The sequence below is a fragment of the Cibotium barometz genome, chromosome 43 (assembly GCF_041138505.1).
Source record: "Cibotium barometz isolate CiBa-2024 chromosome 43, ASM4113850v1, whole genome shotgun sequence".
NCBI lineage: Eukaryota > Viridiplantae > Streptophyta > Polypodiopsida > Cyatheales > Cibotiaceae > Cibotium > Cibotium barometz.
This window is the reverse complement of record NC_141088.1, coordinates 40,597,520-40,621,672: the sequence shown is the minus strand read 5'-3', so window position 1 is coordinate 40,621,672 and position 24,153 is coordinate 40,597,520. Positions and strand designations below refer to the sequence as shown.

Below are 24,153 nucleotides of genomic sequence, written 5' to 3'. Positions count from 1 at the left end.
CCTTATCTTGGCCTTCACACCTTGGCCCACCATACTTAAAATATAGGTCCATGGCTTTCCAAGGCTGCCTAGGCTTGTGCAAACACTTAATCTAAGCATGCAATCTCCATAATTAATCTAAGCATGCAATCTCCATAATTAATCTCATGGCATGCCTTTCATAGACAAGCGGCGATCATACACGTAAAATATACAATATTCGCATTTTTAATGTTAGCGACCAAATGAAATGACGGTTGCCAATGGATGGCATCAACGATGGAGAGGTGTACAATGAGGGTTAACATATCCTCCTATACTTGATGTAGATTCCATCCTCAGAATATGTTGGTGAAGATGAGTTGACTCTGCTGATAGGAAGGTGATGATAGTCAAAGATTGAAGAGGATGATAGTCGAAGACTAAGTGTTGGATACCTGCGTGAAAAACAAATCAACCATTAAAGAGTTCTTTACATAGTAATAAGATAAAACATGGTTATGCATGCATGTTGTTTTTTCTTTTTCTTTTTAATGACTTGGAAAACTTCAAGTTGTGCTACAACGAGGAAAGATAAAGCCAATTCACTTAAAAGTTAGTAAAATAAGCCTATCTATACCTAAACTAGTCTTAGTCATATGCTTGCAATTATGGTTCAGTCTCAAGTTACATAGACTCTAGTGAACAACACTAAGTATAAAGGGTTTTTTTTGGGGGGGTGTATTAGTTATATTATAAGGGATAAGGCACCAACCCGTGGAGACCAAGGAAATGGTCAAGAGACCTCCGCCAAGAGTATTCAAGGACCACCAGGATTCTCCTAAGATGGCGATGGTTAGCCTCTCTTTTATTAGTTTTTCACAACACGAGGTCCTACCCCATAAGAATCAAGGCATCGGTCTCAAGGTACCATCACTTAGTGACCTAGAGTCCTACCTAAAGAGAATGTGGGGGAGAGGGAGAGCTTCAAACCCTATTAAGCAAACATGTACATACACCCAATGTCAACAATACATATGCAAACACTATATGAACTCCCAAAATGCACTGTTTCACTACAATAATCAGATTTTGACAAAAGATAGTTCTCAACCAAAACTTCTCGAGACTACCAAAAATACCTTACAGTGACAGAACGGGGACCGAGACACACCCGGATTTGTGCAGCATTTGGCCATGTGGAAGATCAGGTTAAGGTGAGTGTACTTTGGTCGAAGAAGCTAAGTACATTAAACCTATTAAAGATAGAGATATTATAGAAAAAGACGCTACCTGGATTGTCTAACCCTAACCCGGATTATCCACAGCGAAACACCTAGATTGTCCAGACATGACACAGAAGACATCATAAACACTCTAAAACTACAAAACACAGAGAATACATGATATTGTTGTAAAAGATCAATTCTTCTTTCAGGATTCACGTACCCTTCATGTATCCAGGTTGCATGCCAAACCGCTAGTAACTAACTACTAAGGTTGGTTCACACATATAATGCTAACATATTGTCATTAATAACTATTGATACTTTATGGATTTAACACCTAGCACATCCTGGTGGGTGGATTTGCAGAATCCGACCTGAACCCACACTTTTCCTTGATTACTATAACAAAAGGAATTTACTCGACCTTCACCTCATGCCCACATCAAAATAAAGCCATACAGAGTAACTGATGGAGAGCCTAGTGCAATACCAGAATCCAACCAATCCTCTCACATGGTTGTCTAGCAAATTGTATACAAAAAATCCTAATGGCTTATTAATCCTGAAGAGACAATGTGAAACATCTACTTCTCCATATGCTCCAAAGGCATGCCCACTACATCATCAACATTTTTAGCAACAGTAGACATCCCCTGAGAATCCCCATCAACCAATTCCTGCACACCACCTAGATTAACCAACTGTGTACAATTCATTTCAGATCATATCATTCATATCTTTAACACGATAATGGTCCATTAGATCGAAAAATTTTCTTTCTGAATATTCCTCCACAGGAATTTTAGTCAAGCAAGTTCTCAATTTGTCATCCCTTAACTTGATATACCGAGTCAAGTGTTAACAGTAGCAATTTGACAGCACAATCCACTAATCTCATAGGGATTTGCTGAAATCATTATCATCATTCCAGTTATGAATATCATCACAAGGACTTGTCCCATTCATCCTCATTGAGGTTTCGCTCAGCTTATTACATTTCAACCAAATTTCAGGGATCATCATTTTTCAATCAGAATCCAAATCAATTCATCAGTTCTCAAACAGAATTAAAAATCATATCAACCACATTCGAAATCATCATCTGGATAGCATTAATGCTTATAATTTCAAGTCTTAGATTTACTCGTATATACTGCCGGTAAAGAGCTGCAGTTATACCCTCGGTATATACGTGTAGTCATGATACTTGGAACTATAAGGTAAATACCATCATGTCTAGGCCTCAAGCAAGTCAGGGTTCCATACAATTGCGGTACTTCCATCTGAAGATCCAATTACCAATTTACAAATTTTCAGTTTGAATATCAATTTGTATGAATTATATCACACAATTACAACCTTTTTGTGCTTCTTGATAAATTTTTGACATATTTGGCTTCTCAGTTGATCTTTATTAGCCAATTTGCTCTGATACCAACTGTGAGATCCCTGTCCCCACCGCGCAATGGATTTGGGGTACTAGCAGCGGAAGTAGCACTTCTTGCACACGGGGTAGGGTCCCACACTCGGGGCCTCGCCCATGGATATCCGGACAAGAGACTAATCCGTCGGTTTTTCCAAAACCAAACCCTGGAAAAACTTCCCTTATTTGGAAAGCACCGGCGATTCCACCAGGATAACTTTTTACTCTAACGTAGTCAAGACCATTACTGATCAAGCTGATCTGACCGCAACTATAAAGATACTCGGTCAGATCAAGGAAGAAACTTGCACTTGGATCATTAGGATCAACGCTTTTTTCCCCATCAAGAGAGGCACAGCCGTTGATTCGTATCCATAGAACAATTACTATCCGGGATTTACTTCATCTATCGTAATAACAGAAATTGAGTCTCGATTTACGGATCCATCAGTCTAGCCTAACCCCATCCAGTCCCATGGGTTAGCCAACCGCCCAACCACTGTAGTGATGGGATCCAATTAAGAATTTGGTTAGGTTTTATCCCGGGTACCAAGGAAAAGAGTTCCAAGGCCCCCTAGCCGGAAGTTCATGCAAACATAAAACTAGTCACACCACTTACACACCCAATATGAAATTGCCTTTTTCTTAGCATCAGCTAACTTTAAAACAATCCTTTAATGAAACCATTATGTCACTGATGACAATCCTCATAGTCTCTGGTTGAATCCTTATTTCCAGTCATTCATTCATCGGTATACTTATGGCATCATTGGCAACCAGAACGCTCACCACCTGTTCACTCAGGGGCCTTTTCCATAGTTCCTAGCTCATAAAAACCGGCAATATATTCATATAACAGAATGGAATCTCTGTGGAAGATCAGCAAGATCAACCCACAGATCCATATAAAAGAGCCATGGACTCATCCGTTGAGGGACCAGCAAGGTCAATCAACCAGATCCATGCCCGGTTTCAGAAATCAACTCTTATTCCTTGTTCCAATATCTTCCACGACGCACGTGTGGGTATCTTCAGCGACCTAGAGCCCGAGCACCGTATGGTCAGCACCCTCTAGGATCCTTCACAGGTGACCTAGCGCTTCACTCATAGACCGCTTCCTTGGTCCCTCATCCACCGTACCGGAAGCTCACCATTTAAATCAAACCGAGGCTGGTCAAGACCTCGGTCGACCTTGCTACGCGAGACGTCCTCCATTGACTCTCCGTCCAGCAGTTGCAACTTTAATAGTTAGGTCTTGTCTACTCGCTTGCTCGCTTGTGTCTCTTGCCTAATTCAATTAGAGATATTATATTCTCATTGTGTCTATGTGTGTGAGAGAGAGGAGGGTTGAGCTCCTTTGGTGTGCGATAGCGATGTTGGAGTGGAACTTTGGAGCTTGGGGGGGTTCACCTAAAAATATGTAAGTATACCAGGTGAGTTCAAATGAAGGGGTTTTTTAATTCAAAATTTTAAGGTAAATTTATAGAAATGCATTTACAGAAGGGGTTTTTTAATCAATTTTTTTCCATAAAGAAAAAGGGGTCATTTTACTCGTGAAAAATTCACACGTGGGGGGTTTTTTAAATACCCGTTGAACGTACGTGATACATAGGTTTCCTTAGTAGTGCACCCCTCGAGCTTTGGAGTGTGGCTACGCAGTAACATCGTCTCCTAGTGTGGCTATACGAGAATCCAAGCACAAGTACATGAGGTGAGTGGCACACCTTGCCCATGAAATTGTGAGCTAGGTTATGGAAGACTAGCTTCTTGGTTGAGCTATTTTATGCTCCCCAAGTGGGCAAATCCCCATGACCTTGGTTATTTCCTGCACTCTTTCTATGGTACAAGGGATTCCGATGGTGAGATGATCGTTGGGCAGTGAGAAGGGGGGAGAGAGAGAGAAAGATGAAGAGAGAAGAGATTAATTGAAAACTTTTGGAAATAAATTACAAATTCATAAATGTCTTAAAACAAAGCATGCACAGAAGTACAAAGAACCATCTCAATATATCATGATCAATAAATCATACACATAAGTACAAAGAACCATCTCAATATATCATGGATTAACAAAGTACAAAGCATAAAGTACCAAGATACATCTAAATAAATCATGAACAACACAAAGCATCAGGTATAAGTGCTAGCTATGATACGTTGGGTTCAGTCCTCACGAAGATAAATCTCGATAAAAAATAATAAGTGCTAACCTAGTTACTCTAGGTTTTGTCACTATCATCGGTGTTGAGATATCGAGCTCATCTAGTGAGGTGGTGGACACTGGTGACCCGCCTGGGGGATAGGCCCCACACTTACACCACTGGCATGGTTGGTGAGATCATGGGTGATATGCGGCCAATGGGATGACAGGCTGTGTGAGCCATTCTAGAGACTTGCATAGTTATAGCACCAGCTCATTTAGTTGGGTTCACACTATAGAGAACCCTAGTATGTATTTGGTTGAGTAACTTTCATATTGGGTGTACTCTTATCTTTGTATATGGTGTGTTGAGTGTTGTGTGAAGAAGAAGAAGATTTCCAGCCTCTCACCTTGTGTGTTCTCTTTTAGGGTTTTGTGAGTGTGTGTGTGTTGCAAGAGCTCAAGCTCTCTTCTCCCCTACATCTTTTCATGGTATCAGAGCTCGGTTCATGCTAAGGGCTGAGCTGCAAGCAAGAGAAGCACAGGAAGCGGTACGAGGGTAAGAGCTTCATCTACTCTTCCCTATTTGTGTTGGCGACGACTATACCCTTGTCGGGAGCTCTACGGGAGGCACTGGCAAACGATCTCTGATTGAGGAGCTTTCTTCGTGGGAGTAAAGCTTTAGGGCAACTATATTGTCCTATTGGACGTCATTTTTCAGGTCGAAAATGCATTTTGGGCGCGTTAGGACCTTCGTTTTTCAGAAAGCAGTCGATTTCGAGCACTACGGCGGGTAAGTCATCGATTCTATGCAGAACTCTGTTTTAAGAACTATAGGAAGATAGATTGGTTGTGCAGACATTGTGTGTGCTGCAAGGAGGTCAACAGTTGTTGCCATTGGGTGCATGTATACACATTGAGGTCACTCGCTGTGACATTTAAGTGTAGTATAGTACCACTGTAGAAAATACAGCAGTTTGTGCAGGACAAACCAGAGTGTTGTTTCTGGTAAAGTTGTGTGTCTGGCAAGATGTCAAATGATGGCATAAACCAGATTGTTGCTGAGAAGCTTGACAAGAACAACTTCCATGCTTGGAGGTTTAGGTTAACGAATTTCCTGATGGGAAAGGGTTATTGGGACTGAGTTGGGACTACATAGAAGGTGAGCATGAACCGGAGATATCAAAGATCAATCCGACTGCTACAGATGTGAAAGACTTCAAGGATTGGAACCAAGGAGCCAGAAAAGTTATGTATTAGCTCTCTATCAGTATATAGGACACCATGATTGGGCACATACAGGATGCCAAGTCCCCCAAGGAGGCGTGGGACACCTTGGTAAAACTCTATAAAACGAATACCAAGGCACAAAAGATACAGTTGAAGAATGAACTTCATACTATGGAGAAAACAAGTATGTCTGTGAATGACTATGCATTGAAGATCAAGGGTATTGTGGAATCCTTTGCATCTATTGGCATTTCAGTAGATGATGATGATAAGCTGGAAGTCTGTCTACGTGGTCTCGGGCCACAATACAAGGCGTTCAAGACGTCTATTCAGACTCGGGAAAACATTCCCAATTTCATAGATTTGGTGTCTATGTTGATTATAGACGAGAAGAGCTTGGGTGAAGACCAGCAGTCTTCACAAAACAAAAACAGTTCAGAGCAACAGGCCTTCTACACAAGTTCAGGAAGAGGACGAGGTAGAGAACGAGGTAGAGGAGGCCATGGATGCGGCCAAGGAGGTGGCCGAATAGGTAATCAGAACTATGGCCAGCAAACAGCAACAACAACAGTCCCAGAATTCATAACAACAACAACACACAGGTGGAAGAGGCCAATTCAGAGGCACGGGGAGTCAAAGAGGTCGTGGAAATTGGCAAAGGTAGTATAATGATACATGTGGATGCTTTTATTGTGGTAAGCCTGGACATGTGCAGGAAGACTGTTATAAGAAGCAGGCTGACATGCAAAATGGGAAATTGCAGCAAAACAACTATGTATCCTTGAGCAGAAACAATGAGGATAATGAAAGGTTGTTTGTTATTATGCACCATGTCGTTAATGCCATGTCTGAAAATGTTGAAGCAGCACATAAAGATGATGTATGGTACGTTGATTCAGGTGCTTCAAACCACATGACAAGTAATGGGGAGTGGTTCAAGGAGATGAAAAACCTTGAAAGACCAAGTTTTGTGGAAACAGGGGATGACACTGCTCATCTAATTGCCCATGTTGGAGATGTGTCATTGTCTATGCAAGATGGCAAAGTGAAGTACCTTGCAGATGTACTTTATGTTTCGAACATAACAAAGAATCTAGTTTCAGTTGGCTAGATGATTGAGCAGGGTTTGCAGGTTCGGTTTAACCCTGATGGTTGTTATGTTGAAGACTTTAAAGACAAGTGCAGGTTGGTTGCAAAAGGCAACAGAGTGGGCAGAATGTTTACATTGAATGTAAACATGCCTGAAGTGAGTGCTACGATGTTTGCAAATGGTGCAGCAGACACAGACATTTGGCATAAAATAATTGGACATGTGAATGTGCAGAGAATGAAGTCTATGCAGACTAAAGGAATTGTGACAGGGCTGCCAAAGTTTAAAGTTGAAGGCATGCAGAAAATATTTGAAGCATGCCAATTTGGAAAGCAAACAAAGCATGTATTTCCACGTGACAGAAATGTGAGCAGATATGCACTAGATGTTGTGCATTCAGATGTATGGGGTCCTACGAAGACCGTGTCTATGGGAGGCTGCAGGTATTATGTCACATTTATTGATGACCACACAAGGAAAGTGTGGGTATACTTCATTAAGGAGAAGGGTGAGGTGTTCACTCATTTTCAGAATTTCAGAGTTATGGGTTGAAAAGCAAACAGGGAAATATGTAAAGTGCCATGGAGGGGGAGAGTACTTCTCCAGTGAGTTCTCTGAATTTTTGAAGAAGAATGGTATTCGCAGACAGTTTACATGCAGATACACTCCGCAGCAAAATGGAGTTGCTGAGCAAAAAAATAGGCACATTGCTGAGATTGCACGAGCATTGATGGGAGAGAAGAATATGCTGCATAGCTATTGGTCTGAGGCTGTTTCTATAGTAGTTTACATCATGAACAGGACTCCAACTGCAGCCGTACATGATGTAACTCCACAGGAGAGGTTTATTGGCAGAAAACCTGATTTGTCTCATCTGAAAGTCTTTGGATGCATTGCATATGTGCATGTGCCAGATGAGCTGAGAACTAAGCTAGATCCAAAAGCTGAAAAATGTGTGTTTATTGGGTATTCCCTTGAGCAAAAGGGTTACATGTGTTCTAACCCTGCTACACGTGAGTTGATGGTACGTAAGGATGTTGTTTTTGATGAGATGAGCAACTGGTATGCTGCTAAAAAAGAAGCTGTTTTGGGGCTGATGTGGGTGGAAATGTGGTTGCACAGAATGCAAGTCAACAATCATAGTCTTTGAGTGGACCAGGAGAGTCCTCATCTAGTGGTTCAGTTGATAGACCATGGAGTGGCAGGCTGCATCATAATACCAGTCCTACAAATGTGATTAGTACATCACATAAAGGCAAAGAGAAAGTGGTTGAGCCCCTTAGTATGCTTGACATTTTTGCAGGGCATTCTCATGTTGATGTGGAGAGTCTAATGGCTCAGATATGAGCCTTGATGAGGATCTTGGGATACCAGCTATGAGAACACCTGGTGTAAAGAAGGCTATGGAAGCCATAAATACAAAGCTACAAAGATCTGGGAGAGTGAAGAATCCTGTGTGCAGAGGTTTACCTATGATGGTTATGTGTCACATCACTATGCATACAAGGCAAAAGTTGTGCAAGTTGTAGAGCCCACATGCATTGATGAGGCTGTTGGAAATGTGTGTTGAGAGAAAGCTATGGAGGATGAGGAGATGGATGCACAGGGATTTAGTGCAATTGCCTGAAGCCAAGAAAGCCATTCGATGCAAGTGGGTGTACAAAGTAAAACATAACAGTGATGGAAGCATAAGCAGGTACAAGGCTAGATTGGTAGCCAAAGGATATGCACAGACATATGGCATTGATTATGAGGAAACTTTCAGCCCAGTTGCCAAGATGGAGGATCTTTTAATCACTTTTTTAGATTTTGCCATGCTCAATTGTGGAAACATGAGACTTACACCCGATATGCTATAAAGAGCTCTATTTTGGCTTTTCACACTTGGCCCAATATTACGTAAAGTAGTATGATATACAAGAGTTTTGTATATCCTTCTTGCTTGAGACAAGAATATATTAAGCTTTCTATGTTATATCAAAATCAATTTACGAAGAGAGAGAGAGAGATTTAATGACCTCAAATACTTTCGGACTAAGTTGTGCTTTTAAACAGAAGATGCTTGGACAGAGTCGAAATAGAGTATTAGACTCGAGCAATGTTATGCATTCAGCACGTGGTGTTGACCGGATAAGACAATTTAATATAACGCGTAAAGAACGACGTAATGTTGCTAGGCAAAGAACAATATTAAAAAAAAACAACTAGCTAGAAATGTAGAGTAGAGGGAGCAATATCGAACACAAGACCGTGCTAAATGCAATGTGAATTGTATTTCTAGAGAAAGGAATGTGATAGACACTCCCAATAAGAAGTAGAAGGGTTCAATTAGATGCAACCAGGGCTTCTTGCCGTTCAATTGCAGTAGAACGAAGTTTAAGTAGCAGGGGTGCGATGATAAGTAGAGGGGGGATACCTCTCTATTCTTCGTCAATTTCCATTAAGAGAGGATATAAGACACCCAGCTATGTACCCATTAGTGTTTTGCACTCCAACTCTTCACTCCCTGGGATCTCTTAATCACTTTTAAACAGCTCTAGCCATTGTTGTAAAGCGGGGCATGTGTCATTGATGCCGCTATCTAGAGGAGCCACCCAAGTTTCTAAGAATTCTATTACATGGCAATGATTCTAGAAGCAAATTATTTAGAAAGAACATATGGGCATACAATAGTGCCCTAGCTTTTGTATCATTGGGCGCTCATATTGATGAAATGTTTTTCACAAATAGAGGCATATATAACTTTCGAGTTCATGGCAATGTATATCATAAGGTAGGAACTTTATTGCCTGATGGAGGATGGGAAGAGCACCCACGTTTTGCACAGCTATATGTATATGACACAGAGCATGAACTACAAAATCGTTTGGATGGCCTGCCTGGTTTGGATCGTGGTGTTTTAGCATCACTGCAGAGGATGAAACATGCATGCAATCCATATGCCTGTGCATTGCGAGCTGTTGGTGAAGTATTGGGAAGCAATCCACATGTAGATTTAAAGATGATAATTTGCGAGAATCGCTCTACCTCTAGACAATACTTGGTGCCTATAGCTAGCGAGGATGCTGCTATCATGCCAGGGCAAGGAGATGATGTCAATGTCGGCTATCGAGACATCCAAATTTTTTTGCGCAATGGGTTTGTGAGAAGAATATCTAATTTGCATCGATCATACATGCCGCTCTTATATGTTCTTTTATTTCCACGAGGGGAGGATGGTTGGCATATATACATTCCATATGCTGGTGTTTCTGCCCATGCATCACTGCATGGGCATTGTGAGAAGAATATCTAATTTGCATCGATCATACATGCCACTCTTATATGTTTTTTTATTTCCATGAGGGGAGGATGGTTGGCATATATACATTCCATATGCTGGTGTTTCTGCCCATGCATCACTTCATGAGATTCAAAGTTCAAAATGTGTTACTCAAAGACAATATTATGCATACCGATTGTAGATCAGACTTGATACCTTTGCTTGCCTTCTACGTGGGGGAAGATTATTGCAATAGTACATTGTAGATGCATATAGTAGCATGGACGAATCGAGGTTGGTATGGATACGTAATAATCAAACAACTTTGCGTGCAGAAGTGTATCAAGGATTATCCGACATGGTTAATGCAGCTGATGGTACAAGAACTATACTGGGCAACACTATGGGACGTAGAGTTGTGCTACCATCTTCTTTTACAGGAGGGCCACGGTATATGTATCAGCTATACCAGGATAAAATGGCAATTGTAAGGAAGAAGGGTAAGCCAGATTTGTTCATTACATTCACTTGGCAATCCACAATGGTCTGAAATATCTAAAGCATTGCTTCTAGGCCAGAGTGCGCATGATCGACCGGATTTGACAACCCACGTGTCTAATAAAAAACACAAGGATATGATGAGGTCGATTACAAAGGATAATTTGTTTGGAAAAGTGGCTGGTTATGTTTGTGTGATTGAGTTCCAAAAGAGAGGTTTGCTGCACTCACACATATTATTGATTTTGGCTGATGAATTTAAGGCAGCTGAGATTAGTCATTATGATCGATTGGTATGTGCAGAGCTTCCTAATAGGGAAATGGTTTTTGAGTTACATGAGATTATTAGACAATGTAATGTTCATGGCCCATGTGGTGCACTAAATCCCAATGCTCCATGCATGACTAATGGGAAATGTAGTCGTCGTTATCCGCATGCCTTCTTTGAATCTATTGTGGGCAGGAACATACAAGTGAAAGGAGCTATCGTGTGAAAATCGTTGGATAGTGCCATTTAATCCTTTCCTCTCCATGAAATACAAGGCACACATCAATGTTGAAGTATGCTCCACAATCACAGCAATTAAATATTTGTATAAATATGTGTAAAAGGGTCATGACAGAGCAACAATCAAAATGCAAACTGTAAATCATGTAGAAAGGCAAGGAGAACTAGAACATTCAACTGATGGTGTGGTGGATGAGGTCAGTAGGTACTTGGATGCACGTTATGTGTCAGCATCAGAAGCATGCTGGCAAATTTATGAATATGATATGCATGAAGAAAAGCCCGATGTCCAAAGACTACAAGTTCATCTTCCCCTACATAATAATGTCATGTTTTGAGATGATGATGATTTGTAGAGTATAATAGATAGAGAAAGAAACAAAAAAACTACCCTTACAGAGTGGTTTGCATGTAATGAGTTGCACGATGATGCAAAAGATTTGCTTTACAGTGACTTTCCCAGATGATGGGTTTGGAACACGAGTCTTAAGAAGTGGACTAAAATAAAGTTAGGCAATAGCATCGGTCGCATGTACAACATTTCTATATCTGCTGTGGTGAGCAATATTTCTTGCGTATGTTGCTTACTAATTGCAAAGGTTGTAAGTCTTTTGATGACTTGCGCACTTTTGATGGGCAATTCTATCCTACTTTCAAGGGAGCATGCATAGCTAGAGGTTTATTGGAAAGTGATGAAGAATGGTTTATATGTATGCAAGAGGCCGCGTTTCATCAAACCGGTTCGCAATTGAGACACCTATTTGTCACAATTTTGGTGTTTTGTGAGCCAGCCTCTCCCGGCCTTCTGTGGGCAAGATTTTCATCAAAACTCTCGGGTGATTTTTTTCATGCATTACAACTGACTATAGAGAATTTAAATGATCATCATGTAGTGGCAAAGAATGAGGCTCTGTTGCATTTAAAGCACATTCTTCAGCAACATGGTCGAAGGTTGGTTGAGTTTGAGGCTCTGTTGCATTTAGAGTACATTCTTCAGCAACATGGCCGAAGGTTGGTTGAGTTTGAGGGAATGCCTCCTGTGGACAGATCAACTGTGTCCATAGTTACAAATGGATTATTACAAGAAGAGAGAATATTTAATGTTGAGCCGTAGGCACAATTTGCTGATCTAATGAAAACAACTCTAAATGATTGTCAACTAGCGGCCTTTAATCAGATTTTGGAGGCAGTATATGCAAGTGTTGGTGAAGTGTTTTTTCTCCATGGTCCAGGAGGGTCTGGCAAGACCTTTCTCTATAATTGCTTGCTTTCTCGGTTGTGTGGGGAGGGACATGTTGCTTTGGCGTTTGCATCTTCTGGCATTACAGCCTTGCTACTAGGCAATGGTCATACAACTCATTCACGGTTTAAAATACCATTGGACCTACATGCAGCTAGCACATGTAACATAAAGGTTAACAGTCATCTTGCAGATGTTGTGAAGCTAGCTAAGCTAATAATATGGGATGAGGCACCCATGACCCATCGATATGCCTTTGAAGCCTTGGAGAGGACATTAAGAGACATCATGGGTAGTGATCAACTTTTTGGTGGAAAGGTCATATTGTTTGGTGGAGATTTTAGGCAGATCTTGCCAATTGTTCCAAAGGGAGGACGAGAGGACATTGTTAATCCCGCATTATGTCACTCACAAATATGGAGAGACACTAAAGTATTGAAGCTTACACAGAACATGCACGTGCTTCAAAATGGTAATAACTTAACAGAGCATGAGGTCATACAGTGGGTTCTAGACATTGGCAATGGAACAGAGAGGGAGGGAATAAAAGACGGTATTATGTCAATTCCATCAAAAATGCTTTTAGAGAGAGGGTCTATGGAGGGCTTGATTAAATGGGTGTATACAGGGCTTCTAAGTGTTGTAGATTATGCATCGTATCTTAGAGAGTGTGCCATTCTTGCACCTCGAAACCTTGAAGTTGATGCGATAAATAGCAGTGCACTGGATGCCATGCCTAGGGAGAGCAAGGAGTACTTGAGTGCAAATTCAGTTAATAACAGTGGTGAAGGTTCTTTTTTATATGCAACAGAGTACCTAAATAGTCCTCGAGAGGGATTGTGCAATGGTACTCAATTAATATGCAAGGAATTTCACACAAAAGGTGTTAGAGGCAGAAATTATTACTGGCACTAACATTGGAGATAGGGTCTTCATTCTGAGAATAACTTTCATTCCAAGTACATTGTAGCTTCCATTTGATATGAGGCGGAGGCAGTTCCCTGTGTTCGACTCCCATTTGCCAGGACAATAAATAAATCACAAGGCCAAACAATGTCTCTTTTAGGATTATACTTGGCAACTCCCGTATTTAGTCATGGTGGACAGGTATATGTTGCTTTCTCACGTGTGCGATCATCAAATGCTGTCAAGGTATTTCTTCAAGATACTACCTGCTTCTACTATGAGACCAATGTGAGTGGTCAAGAGACGATTTATACAACTAATGTTGTATATAAGGAAGTTTGCATATGGCAATAAGAACTACCTAGAAGCAATTTGTTACATGTCTAATTGTTGCCATTTACCATCGGGTTTTATTGGTGGACTTGGAAAATATATCAAATGCAATGGCAGTTATCCATTCCAAGGGCAAACTTGATTTATTTATTACTTTTGCATGCAATCAAAACTGGTAAGAGATTTTAGATGCTTTACTTCCAAGACAGTGTGTATGTGATCGACCTGATTTGATAGCTATAGGTTTTTTACTAGAATGTCCTTTCAATTATGGTCTCTAACTTGGGGGAGGATATCCACCTTATTTCTTGGCTTACAATAAGTGACATTGTTTATAAGTAGATCTTAGAAGTTTCTAGGTAATAATTTTAGGTATCGTATTGAAGTTATGTGTTCTAATTTTTTGTATGTCTTTTTGTATGCATGTGTATCTTTCCTATTAATAAGCACGTTCTTTCCCTTGCCGTATGATAAGAGGAGGATGCATGCCAAAAGGAGTTTCCATGGCTCTTTGTTCTTTCTTTTATGTATATATTCTAAAAAGTTTTGTTTTGTTTTAGGGACAATCAGGTATGACATTCTATTCACTTTGGATATGTTGGAGTCGAGGGTTGGTGTACAACTTTATATCCATTTTTTTGTATTTATTCATATTTTTATGGTTTTTTAGTGCATGACATATATAACTTACTTTATTTACAGAGCCACCTCTTTGGATATAAGGCTTCACTTCTCTACTGATCAGTAGATCGATTGACTGATCAGTAGATCGATTGACTGATTATCGCTACTTTTGCCATTTTTGTTTTTTTGTGTCGATCTTTTTCATTGCTTTGCGCGCACGAGGATGTTATTTGCAATTTTTTTTTGAGGAAACACAGAGCTATATTACTGAGTATGAAAAAATTCCCAAAGTGCCAGTGGTGGCCTACTGAGGGGGCATACAAACTGTGCAGTGAGAGGCGTGTAGCCTGTGAGCGGTCAGTGCTACATCACGGTGGATGATGTGATGCGTGCAATATGAACCACTGTGGGGGAGTGTACTCCCATCTAGCATGTCCTCCAACAATCTTGAAGAAGAGACCCGTGCGCCCCCATCGTCGACCTGGTGTCGGTCCTGAGCTGTCTGTGAAGGCCGACAGGAATCATCATACATGGAGCGCAGTGCACGGATAAGATCGAGCCAAATCAGGACAAGAGTATCACGTGTCGATTGCCGCGTGTGACTAAGGACATGGAGACAACGAGCTCTCCAAATGTTCCACATCGCAATCGCAGCAATCACCATAAAAACATCATCCCTATGCCAATGCTCCATCCGCAAGGCGTCTGGTGGAATCATACTAAGGTACCCCCGCTGATACCCCGTCGCCGTAAGCATGAGCACAGCATCGGTGCCCTCACCCTCAAAGAACACATGTGGTCTCGGCCAAGGAAGGAGCCATAACACAGATCCCCAACTAAGGAAACCTACATGTTGACCAGCTCTGCTGAGTAGTAGAGCCACTGCTCGCCAAACAGAGGAAGCCACTGGACACGACCAAAGGCAGTGGGCCTGAGACTCCTGAACCTGATGATCACAGCATATACATATGCGATCATGGCCCATCACCCCAAGTGCTGACGGCAAGACTAGCATGAGCAGTCAACCAAAAAAAGAGAGTGATCCGCCGAGCAATCCTCAGCCTCCAAATAGATGCCCAGTACTGTGTCAGGAAAGCATGTAGCCAAGTGCCGAAACGCGTAGGTCTATGTAACTATCGTCGAAGCAAGCAGTGTCTCCCAATCCGAACAGTATACCCGAAAAAGGAAGTATGCCTACGTCGGTCTCCACAGCAGGCCACTCCCATTCCCCGAGGTCCCAAGTCAGCTGCTGCGAAAGAGGCCGTCCCTCCCAGATCCATAATCGCCAACGGGCAGCCATACCAATATGAAAAGACGAGTCCACCTCCCGTCTTTTCCTGTAAGAGCCTACAACACGGATGGGAGTCCAATCGGACTGTCGCAACTCCTCTAGGCAACCCAAACCATGAAACTGTAATCTGACGTGGCCGAAAGCATCTGGCATGCCCATAGGGATAAAAAGCATAGGCCAATAACAATGGGAGCTCCAAACAAGAGAGGGTGTACCCTCATCACCAAACATGCATAACCATCCTGAGTGCTCAGGCATCGCATGTAAACCCCGAATGGCACGATCCCAAAGCTCTGGAATAGCTGCATCAATCTCTACAATCCGAGGCAGAATACCCCTGCCTATGGAGAACTCCTCCCCAATAAAATCTACCGGAAGCTGCCGTGTCTGTGACCAAGAATGCATCGAAGCAGCCGGGCCGCTATCCCATGACGCCCAGTCTATGTGTGTCCTCTGGCCAGTCTATATGTGTCCTCTGGCCAAGCTGGCGACCCTTAGTATCCAACACATGGGGATTCCAGATCAAGGGCTGACGCTCAATCTCTGGCAGAGAGGCAGGAGGACGTCTATGCATGCCCTGTCTCATGGAGATCCATATCTGTAAAATGGAGCGCATGAAGGGTGACAAATGAGCTGTATGCAGAGGAGAATCTGAAAAAATATAGCGTATACTCATAGCCCAAGTTTGACCATCGCGGGTTCCCAACTGCGGGGTCACTGTGTGCAAAACCGATCTGAAAAGTAGCTTCCAAGTTTCATTGCCCGGAAACAAGGCGCGGACAATGAACTTGGTAAGCAAATCACGACACTGCATCTCTGGATCAATAATGCCAAGGCCCCCCTCTGCAATGGGCCGGATAATCGTCTCCCAACGGACTCTAGCTCTAGTGTCAACAATGCCATCGTGGCCACTCCACAGGAAGTTGCGAATCAGGTGGCGAACCTGTCGCATCACTCCCGTATGAAGCATCCAGCAGGAAGCAATGTACCAAACAGATGCCAACAGTACCTGATTGGCCACAAGGACCCGCCCTGCAGAGACAAGTGTTGGGAAGACCAGTGGGGCAGAGCTTCCTGCGAAGCGACTGCAAAACCGACGCAAACTGCTGCTGCTGGGGAGTGATATCCAGCCCAACCTGAAAACCCAGATAGCAACAAGATTGACCTCGCTGCAACCATGTAAACCCCTCTGCCACACCCCAAGTCGGAACATCCTCTGAGCCAAGCATACCATATGACTTGTGCCAGTTAATGCGAGCACCACTGGCCAAGCAATAAACATCGAGAACTGAACGCGTCACATCAAGGACTGCAATGGCATAACGGACCATAAGCAAAGTATCATCAGCATACTCCTGATCAATCAGGTCTCGCTCGCCTGTAAGTGGCAAGGTGACTCCCTGTATATCTCTCTGTCGGGCATGAAGAAAGTCAGAAAGTGCCTCTCCCACAAATAAGTACAAAAAGACTGCAAGGGGGCATCCCTGTCTCACAGAGCGAGAGATGTCAAAAGATCGGCCAACAAAACCCCCAATAGTCACTGCACTGGGCTGATCTGTAAAGTGCGGATACACCAGTGATCCACTGCTGCGGAAACCCCGACAAAAGAGTGCATCGGACCTGAAGTGCCCCCAACAAACTGCATGCCAGCACTTGCTCTCGTTGATGGCTGTAAGACATAGAGTCTGATCAAGAAAGGGCCTAAGCCATGGCCGCTGCATTCTGCACGCGCTGCACCCCAAGCTGGCGGACTGAAGTCTAGAAATGCTCGAGACACTCTAGAAGGCAGTGGAGGAGGCGGTGGAGGTGGAAGGGGAAGCGATGGGGGCAGAATGGAAACTGGGGGCGCAGGAAGAGCCAGAGGAGCAGGGGGTGGGGCATCAACCTGCATGGCAGCCGGCTGGGCCGACCGCCGCCACTGAAGCTCGTGGCGAAGGTAGCGGAGGGAAGTGAGAGGTCTGAAGACCTGTCTCACTGCAGGTGGAGTCTGCTAACCCTGCTCTACAGAAAACTGAGTGCCCTGGACTGAAGAGAGTGCCGGTGAAAGAGGTCTAGCCGGAGGGATCTGCCGAGCAAGCGGAACTGGAGGAACACGCCGCTCCCTCTGCTGGAAACTATGACGGCGCTGAACGGGCCTCCACTCGTCAAACTGGAGGAGCAGGAGCAGAAAGGGGTGGTGGACGACTCGATGAAGGAACATCTGGCTGCACTAGAGTCTTCCCCTTATGCTCCGGTTGGGCACGATGCTGATCAGTGGTAGGACACTGTGCTGACGTGGCGACGGGAGAGTGGGACACTGCTAGCCAGATGCCCCATCTCATGGCACCGAAGACACTGACTAGGTCTGCCAGTGAGACGAGGAGGCGCTGTGTAAAACGACAAGATCCTCTGCCTGTAAAACAAGTATAGAGTCCGGAATGTCATAAGAAGCAAAAAGCTGTACTCGAGGAGGACCTACTGATAAACGGACAGAACCAGGTACAACTATCCCCAAGTCAGAGGCTAAGGCAATGACAAAGTCCTCCTGTACGAATTGACGGGGCAACGAAGGTAGAGAGAGTGTGAGCGGAAAGCGAGGAGCAATCTGTCGGCCTCAAACTCGTCCTCTGTGAAAGAAGGGTACCAAGGCAAGATATACAAAGCACGCCCTCCTGCGAGAATAGGGACCACTGCGCAAATGGCAGCCACTGAGGCTGCATCAGAGAGTAAGGCCATGAAGATCCCGCGTCCGAGACAGGAGACCTCCACCACACGACCCTGGAGGGTACCCATAGCAGTCTGCAAATGATCACGCAAAGCAGCACGGGTGATGGAGCGACCTGTGATGCGTCCAACAACTGCTCTTTCCCTGAAAACACGGCTCGTGGCGTCCGCTCCATCCATAACTCGGTCAGGAATCACAAACTGGCGAAGAGGTGGTGGGGGAGCCTCTTGGTGGAAACTCGAAACCGGCGTAGACGCCATGCCAGCAGGGGATCCACAGAAACGAGCTTGATGGTGGAAGGCCAGAGAGATTGATTTCTCTCTCCCGTTATTTGCATATTTAGTTGAAAATCGTTACTTATTCGATGATAAAAATCTTTTTCATCACTATACAACGAGGATGTTTATTTGCATGTTTAGTTGAAAATTGTTACTTATTCATACATATGTTTGTGCTCATTTCATTTGGAGAGAGAGAGAGAGAGAGAGAGAGAGAGAGAGAGAGAGAGAGAGAGAGAGAGAGAGAGAGATGTGTGTATGTACATGTATGTAACATAGAGAGAGAGACACATATACATACGTATATATAACATAGAGAGAGAGAGATCTCGAGAGAGAGATGTGTGTATGTACATGTATGTAACATAGAGAGAGAGAGAGACACATATACATACGTATATATAACATAGAGAGAGAGAGAGACACACACACACACACACACACATACGTATATATAACATAGAGAGAGATACACACAAACATGTAAGAACATTCATTATATATGTGTTATAGCAATGTGCATGGTAGGATAAGGAAAGAGATCATTGTGTGCAATCATGTATACGCTAGGGAATGAACACTTTATTTTTATGTGCTATGGTAAAAGAGAGAGAGAGACAGAGAGAGAGTGGGGTAGGCTCCTATTAATCTAGGGTTTGAAAAATATCAAGCTGGGAATTCTACTTTCAAATCTTTGACAAAAGCTTCGTCCACTCCACCGACAACAAGTATATCTGTCCTGTCACTTTGTCAATTTGTTCCACTAGCTGACAACCAACACATACATATCGAAACATTCAATTTATGACTTTTATATTTATATCTTTTTTTGTACTATCTATTTTAATCATCGAGGAGAGCAGGGACACATGGCAGGACAAGAGAAGAGTGCAGTCATGTGTACGCTAGGGAACGAATACTTTGCTTTTTTGTGCTACGATAAGAGAGAGAGAGCGAGAGAGAGAGAGAGAGAGGTAGGCTCCTATTACTCTGGGATTTGAAAAATATGGCACTAGGAATCCTACTTATAAACCTTTGACAATGACTTTATCCTATCACAATTATATACATATGGGTCACAAAAGAAAAGTTCCACAAAATTACCATGTGGCACAAATTCAGAGGTTAGAGACTACGTGCTAAGCACGGGTTAGCCCACTAGTGTTTTCAATTTAAAAAGGGTAAAGGGTTGATTCTTGGTCCTCCTTCGAATTATATTACTTTGCGTTGTGGTGACCGGGAAGGTTCTTGTTGCGTAAGCAAATCCGAGTCACGCTGAGGTATGGATGCTGGCGTACGCATAACTATGTCATGCTGAGGAAAAGTTTGGTGACCGGTCATGGTGCTGGACACGTGAAGAGTCTTTTAGTGCTGAGGGGGGGTGACTGGTCATGGTGCCGGACACGTGGGAGAAGCCATGAGTTTAATAAACTAATTCTAATTTGTGACACTAAAAATAATAGAAAACAATGAGTTTAATAGACTCTAATTCTAATTTGTGAGACTAAAAATAATAGAAAACAATGTGTTAAAAAAAAGAAAAATACGTCTCATCACAGCCACTTTAAAACTGTCCACTAGCCAGCATGACCACCTTCTCTCACTCAACTCCTGAGTCACGAACAGAAGTACTCACACGGCCTTTTATAAAACACAAATTACAGATAAAAGTCTGTGTAGAGCTTTGCCCCTGCACCTCTAGCTATGGCTATGGCTATGGCGGCGGCCTTCAGCTCTCATTTGTCCTCTCTCCTCCCCTGTTCTCTTGAATCCATCCTACTCACCCTTTTGGTAATGGTTTTGGTCTCCCTTGCCATCTTTCACCTCACCCGCCCGAAGCTCAAACTCCCTCCTGGCCCCCTCACAGTTCCCATATTTGGCAATTGGCTTCAAGTAGGGGATGACCTCAATCATAGGAACCTCTCCGACCTCGCAAAGAAATTTGGGGACATCTTTCTTCTGAGAATGGGGCAACGGAACCTTGTGGTGGTGTCCTCCCCGGAGCTTGCCAAGGAGGTTCTCCACACACAGGGTGTGGAGTTTGGCTCCCGCACTCGCAATGTCGTGTTTGATATCTTCACAGGCAAAGGCCAGGACATGGTCTTCACTGTGTATGGCGACCATTGGCGAAAGATGAGAAGGATCATGACTGTCCCCTTCTTCACTAACAAAGTTGTGCACCAATCTAGTGTCTATTGGGAAGAGGAAATCAATCACGCCATCGCTGACCTCAAAGCCCGCCCTCAGGCCTCCACCACTGGCGTTGTCATCAGAAGAAGATTGCAGTTGCTCATGTACAACAACATGTACCGCATCATGTTTAACACAAGATTTGAGTCAGAAGATGATCCCCTCTTCAACCAGCTCAAGAAGCTCAATGGGGAGAGGAGTAGGCTTGCACAGAGCTTTGAGTACAATTATGGTGATTTCATCCCTATTTTGAGGCCTTTCCTCAAGGGTTATCTTGCATTGTGCAAGAAGGTGAAGGAAGAGCGGCTCCGGCTCTTCAAAAAGTACTTCATAGATGAGCGAAAGTAAGCAGCAGTTCATAAGCCTTCAATTTGTGTTTTGTGTGTGTTTCTCTAATTGTGATTAGAGGCAGTACTTAGCAAATAATTTGGAGTGGCTTTTAATTGTGTGCTGCTAATCTCATCCGGTAGGAAATTGACGAGCTTAAAGCCCTTTTTGAACGCTGAGGAGAAGTGTGCCATCGATCACATTTTGGACGCGCAGAAGAACGGGGAAATCAACGAGGACAATGTGTTGTACATTGTGGAGAATATTAACGTGGCAGGTAAAGTACTTAATCAACAGTAAAACTGTTACTTATATAACGTGAACCTGCATGAATTCTGCAGAGGTGAGCATGCTTTAATAAATAGTGAAAATGTCTTTCTTGGCTTGGTGTACGTCTGCAGCTATTGAGACGACGCTATGGTCCGTTGAATGGGGGATAGCAGAGCTGGTGAACAACCAAGACATACAGCAGAAGGTGCGGGAGGAGATGGAGAGGGTGCTAGGCAAGGGGGTAGCATTGACAGAGGCAGACACGCCCAAGCTTCCCTACCTACACGCTGTGGTGAAGGAGACGATGAGGCTTCGCATGGCGATCCCACTGCTGGTTCCACACATGAACCTCAACCAGGCCAAGCTGGGCGGCTACGACATACCGGCCGAGAGCAAGATCCTCGTCAACGCATGGTACCTCGCCAACAACCCTGCCTTGTGGGAGAAGCCGGAGGTGTTCAACCCAGAGCGGTTTTTGGGCCCTGAGAAGATCGATGCCTCCGGTAATGATTTCCGGTTTCTGCCCTTCGGCGTGGGGCGCCGGAGCTGCCCCGGCATCATCCTTGCCATCCCCATCCTCTCCCTTGTCCTCGGCCGCCTCGTCCAATCCTTCCAGCTCCTCCCCCCTCCTGGCCAATCCAAAGTGGACACCTCGGAGCAGGGCGGCCAGTTCAGCCTCCACATCGCCAACCACTCCGTCGTGGTTTGCAAACCCCTCTAGAGAGTGCCCAATAGCACGCAACTAAAATATTTTGCCTTTAGCTTAAAAATGCGTGGTAGTTGAGATTCCAAGCAGTGTTCTTCTTCACTTGAACGTTTGAACGATGTCAACTTGCTAATCAATTTAAATAAAAGATCAGTCAGGCCTAGAATTTGAAGGGCGCCTTTATTTTTTTCTTTTGAAGGGCTTTTCTTTAACTAGCTTTTCTTTATGAAGAGATTGGAAGGGTATATAACTAAATTTCCCAAAACCCTTCCCTTCTTTTGAAGGGGAATTGTGTTTTCGCCATTCTTGTGAAGGTTTTGACCCTCATGGAAGGATATTGCAACCTTCAAATTCTAGCCCTGAAAAGATTCGTAACCGTGTTGAAGTCGACAAGGAGTTGAAATTCTTTATAAGGACACACCAACTTCGATGAGAAACTAGAAGCCAAACACAAAACATACACCAACGCTTAGGAGCTTTTACAAACCACAGTGCTAAGCAACTCTACTCTATGAACACTATAGCCTATATGGCATAAAATTTTATGTCTAATTGACTGTTTCAAAGAATCTGAGTGCAAAGGTCAAACATGAAGTAGTAAGAAGCAAATTCTAATAAGTGAGGAGGAAAGATTGTGGTCATGTGATACTATGAGCAAATTCTAAATTAGAAGGGGAAAGGTTGTTGATCAAATGGGTTGTAAAATGCTTAGTTGGTAGTTCTTTGATAGCTCAAAGATTGCACCTCTTATTTTGGTGCTTTTTTAGAGAAATTTTATGAGCATCTCTCTCTCTCTCTCTCTTTCTCTCTCTCTCTCTCATCTCTCTCTCTCCCCCATATTGTGGTGCTCTTTTAGAGAAATTTTATGAGCATTTCTCTTTTTTATTCACCTTATCTCTCCAACACACACACACACACACACACACACACAATCTATGTGCATGTGCATGTGCATGTGCGTGTGAGTGTATCTCAGAGAGAGACAAGGAGAGAGAGAGGTCAATAATGCTTGCAAAACCTATGAGACTAAATAGTCAACATGAAGGCTACGATTCAAAGAGAACACATAAAAAAGGAAGAAGTACTAAAAATAAGTTAATAGAGCTACAATATATCAGGTAGATTCAACTTAAGTAGAAGTAATTTAATTAATTTGTTTTTTGGATTAAAGTGTTCTCAATGAGGGCTCTACTCTCATGATAGATTGTTACTTTTGCCTTCCCTACAACCTTCTTGGACCTTGGCTGATTTTGAATTCTTGTTTGGTTGTTAATATTGCCTTGTTTATAACCTACTTAAACCGTGGCTAGTTTTTAATTCTTGTACTACTTGATTTAAAGCGTACCTACAAATCCTACATTATCATCTGCCCAACAAAAACTAAATTCTTTGTTATGTTAGGCACATGAAGTACATGCCACGTACTTCATCTTGCCATCCTACATAGCCAATGGTATAATCCCAATGTGAGCAATAGGGTGAGTTGTGCCATCCCTTGTCTCTACATAACATGGTTTTTTCATATTTTTGACATCTCTAAACCACTCACCATGACAAGTCATGTGGTTAGAGGCTCCCAAATCTATACACATACATCATGATTGTTTGTGGATGTGGATAATACATATGTAGTCACTGAATTCAACATGTGCTGCATAACAAATAAATGTTCACATTTATCTTTAGCCTGCTTGCTTTTGAAGATATATTATTGTTTTATTGTATCTTGTCACTTTTTATGTCACTCTACTTCTTGCGACATTTCGTTACAAATTCTATTGCAAAGTCATGTGGTTTGCACAATAAAAGCAATCCTTTGAACCTGATCCCAATTATTGTATTTGCCAATTGTCTCAGCTTCTCTAACTCCCCCTGTCTTGAGACTAGCTTCTTCCACACCTATGTGTGTGAATGATTGCAAGACAAGGATGCATTTTTGTGTCAGC

General features: G+C 43.0%; 2 protein-coding genes across 2 annotated transcripts; both read left to right on the top strand.

The window, feature by feature from the left end:
• Nucleotides 1-12,470: 12,470 nt before the first annotated feature.
• Nucleotides 12,471-13,493, top strand: LOC147613915 (uncharacterized). The gene has a single exon (XM_086781321.1). It carries the CDS (start codon nt 12,471-12,473, stop codon nt 13,491-13,493), a length of 1,023 nt encoding a protein of 340 aa, XP_086637447.1.
• Nucleotides 13,494-20,302: 6,809 nt separating this feature from the next.
• LOC147613914 (trans-cinnamate 4-monooxygenase-like) lies at nt 20,303-22,393 on the top strand. The gene is made up of 3 exons (XM_086781916.1): nt 20,303-21,248; nt 21,375-21,508; nt 21,633-22,393. The coding sequence occupies exons 1-3, from the start codon at nt 20,419-20,421 to the stop codon at nt 22,220-22,222; spliced, it is 1,554 nt and encodes a 517-aa protein (XP_086638042.1). The 5' UTR covers nt 20,303-20,418; the 3' UTR covers nt 22,223-22,393.
• Nucleotides 22,394-24,153: the final 1,760 nt, after the last annotated feature.

What these genes read in the sequence shown, in the direction of transcription:
- LOC147613915 (XM_086781321.1), top strand. Translation starts at nt 12,471, where the DNA reads ATGAAAACAACTCTAAATGATTGTCAACTAGCGGCCTTTAATCAGATT.
- LOC147613914 (XM_086781916.1), top strand. Translation starts at nt 20,419, where the DNA reads ATGGCTATGGCTATGGCGGCGGCCTTCAGCTCTCATTTGTCCTCTCTC. An exon ending in TACTTCATAGATGAGCGAAA is followed by an intron (nt 21,249 to 21,374) that starts GTAAGCAGCAGT and finishes CTCATCCGGTAG; the next exon opens with GAAATTGACGAGCTTAAAGC. An exon ending in GGAGAATATTAACGTGGCAG is followed by an intron (nt 21,509 to 21,632) that starts GTAAAGTACTTA and finishes GTACGTCTGCAG; the next exon opens with CTATTGAGACGACGCTATGG.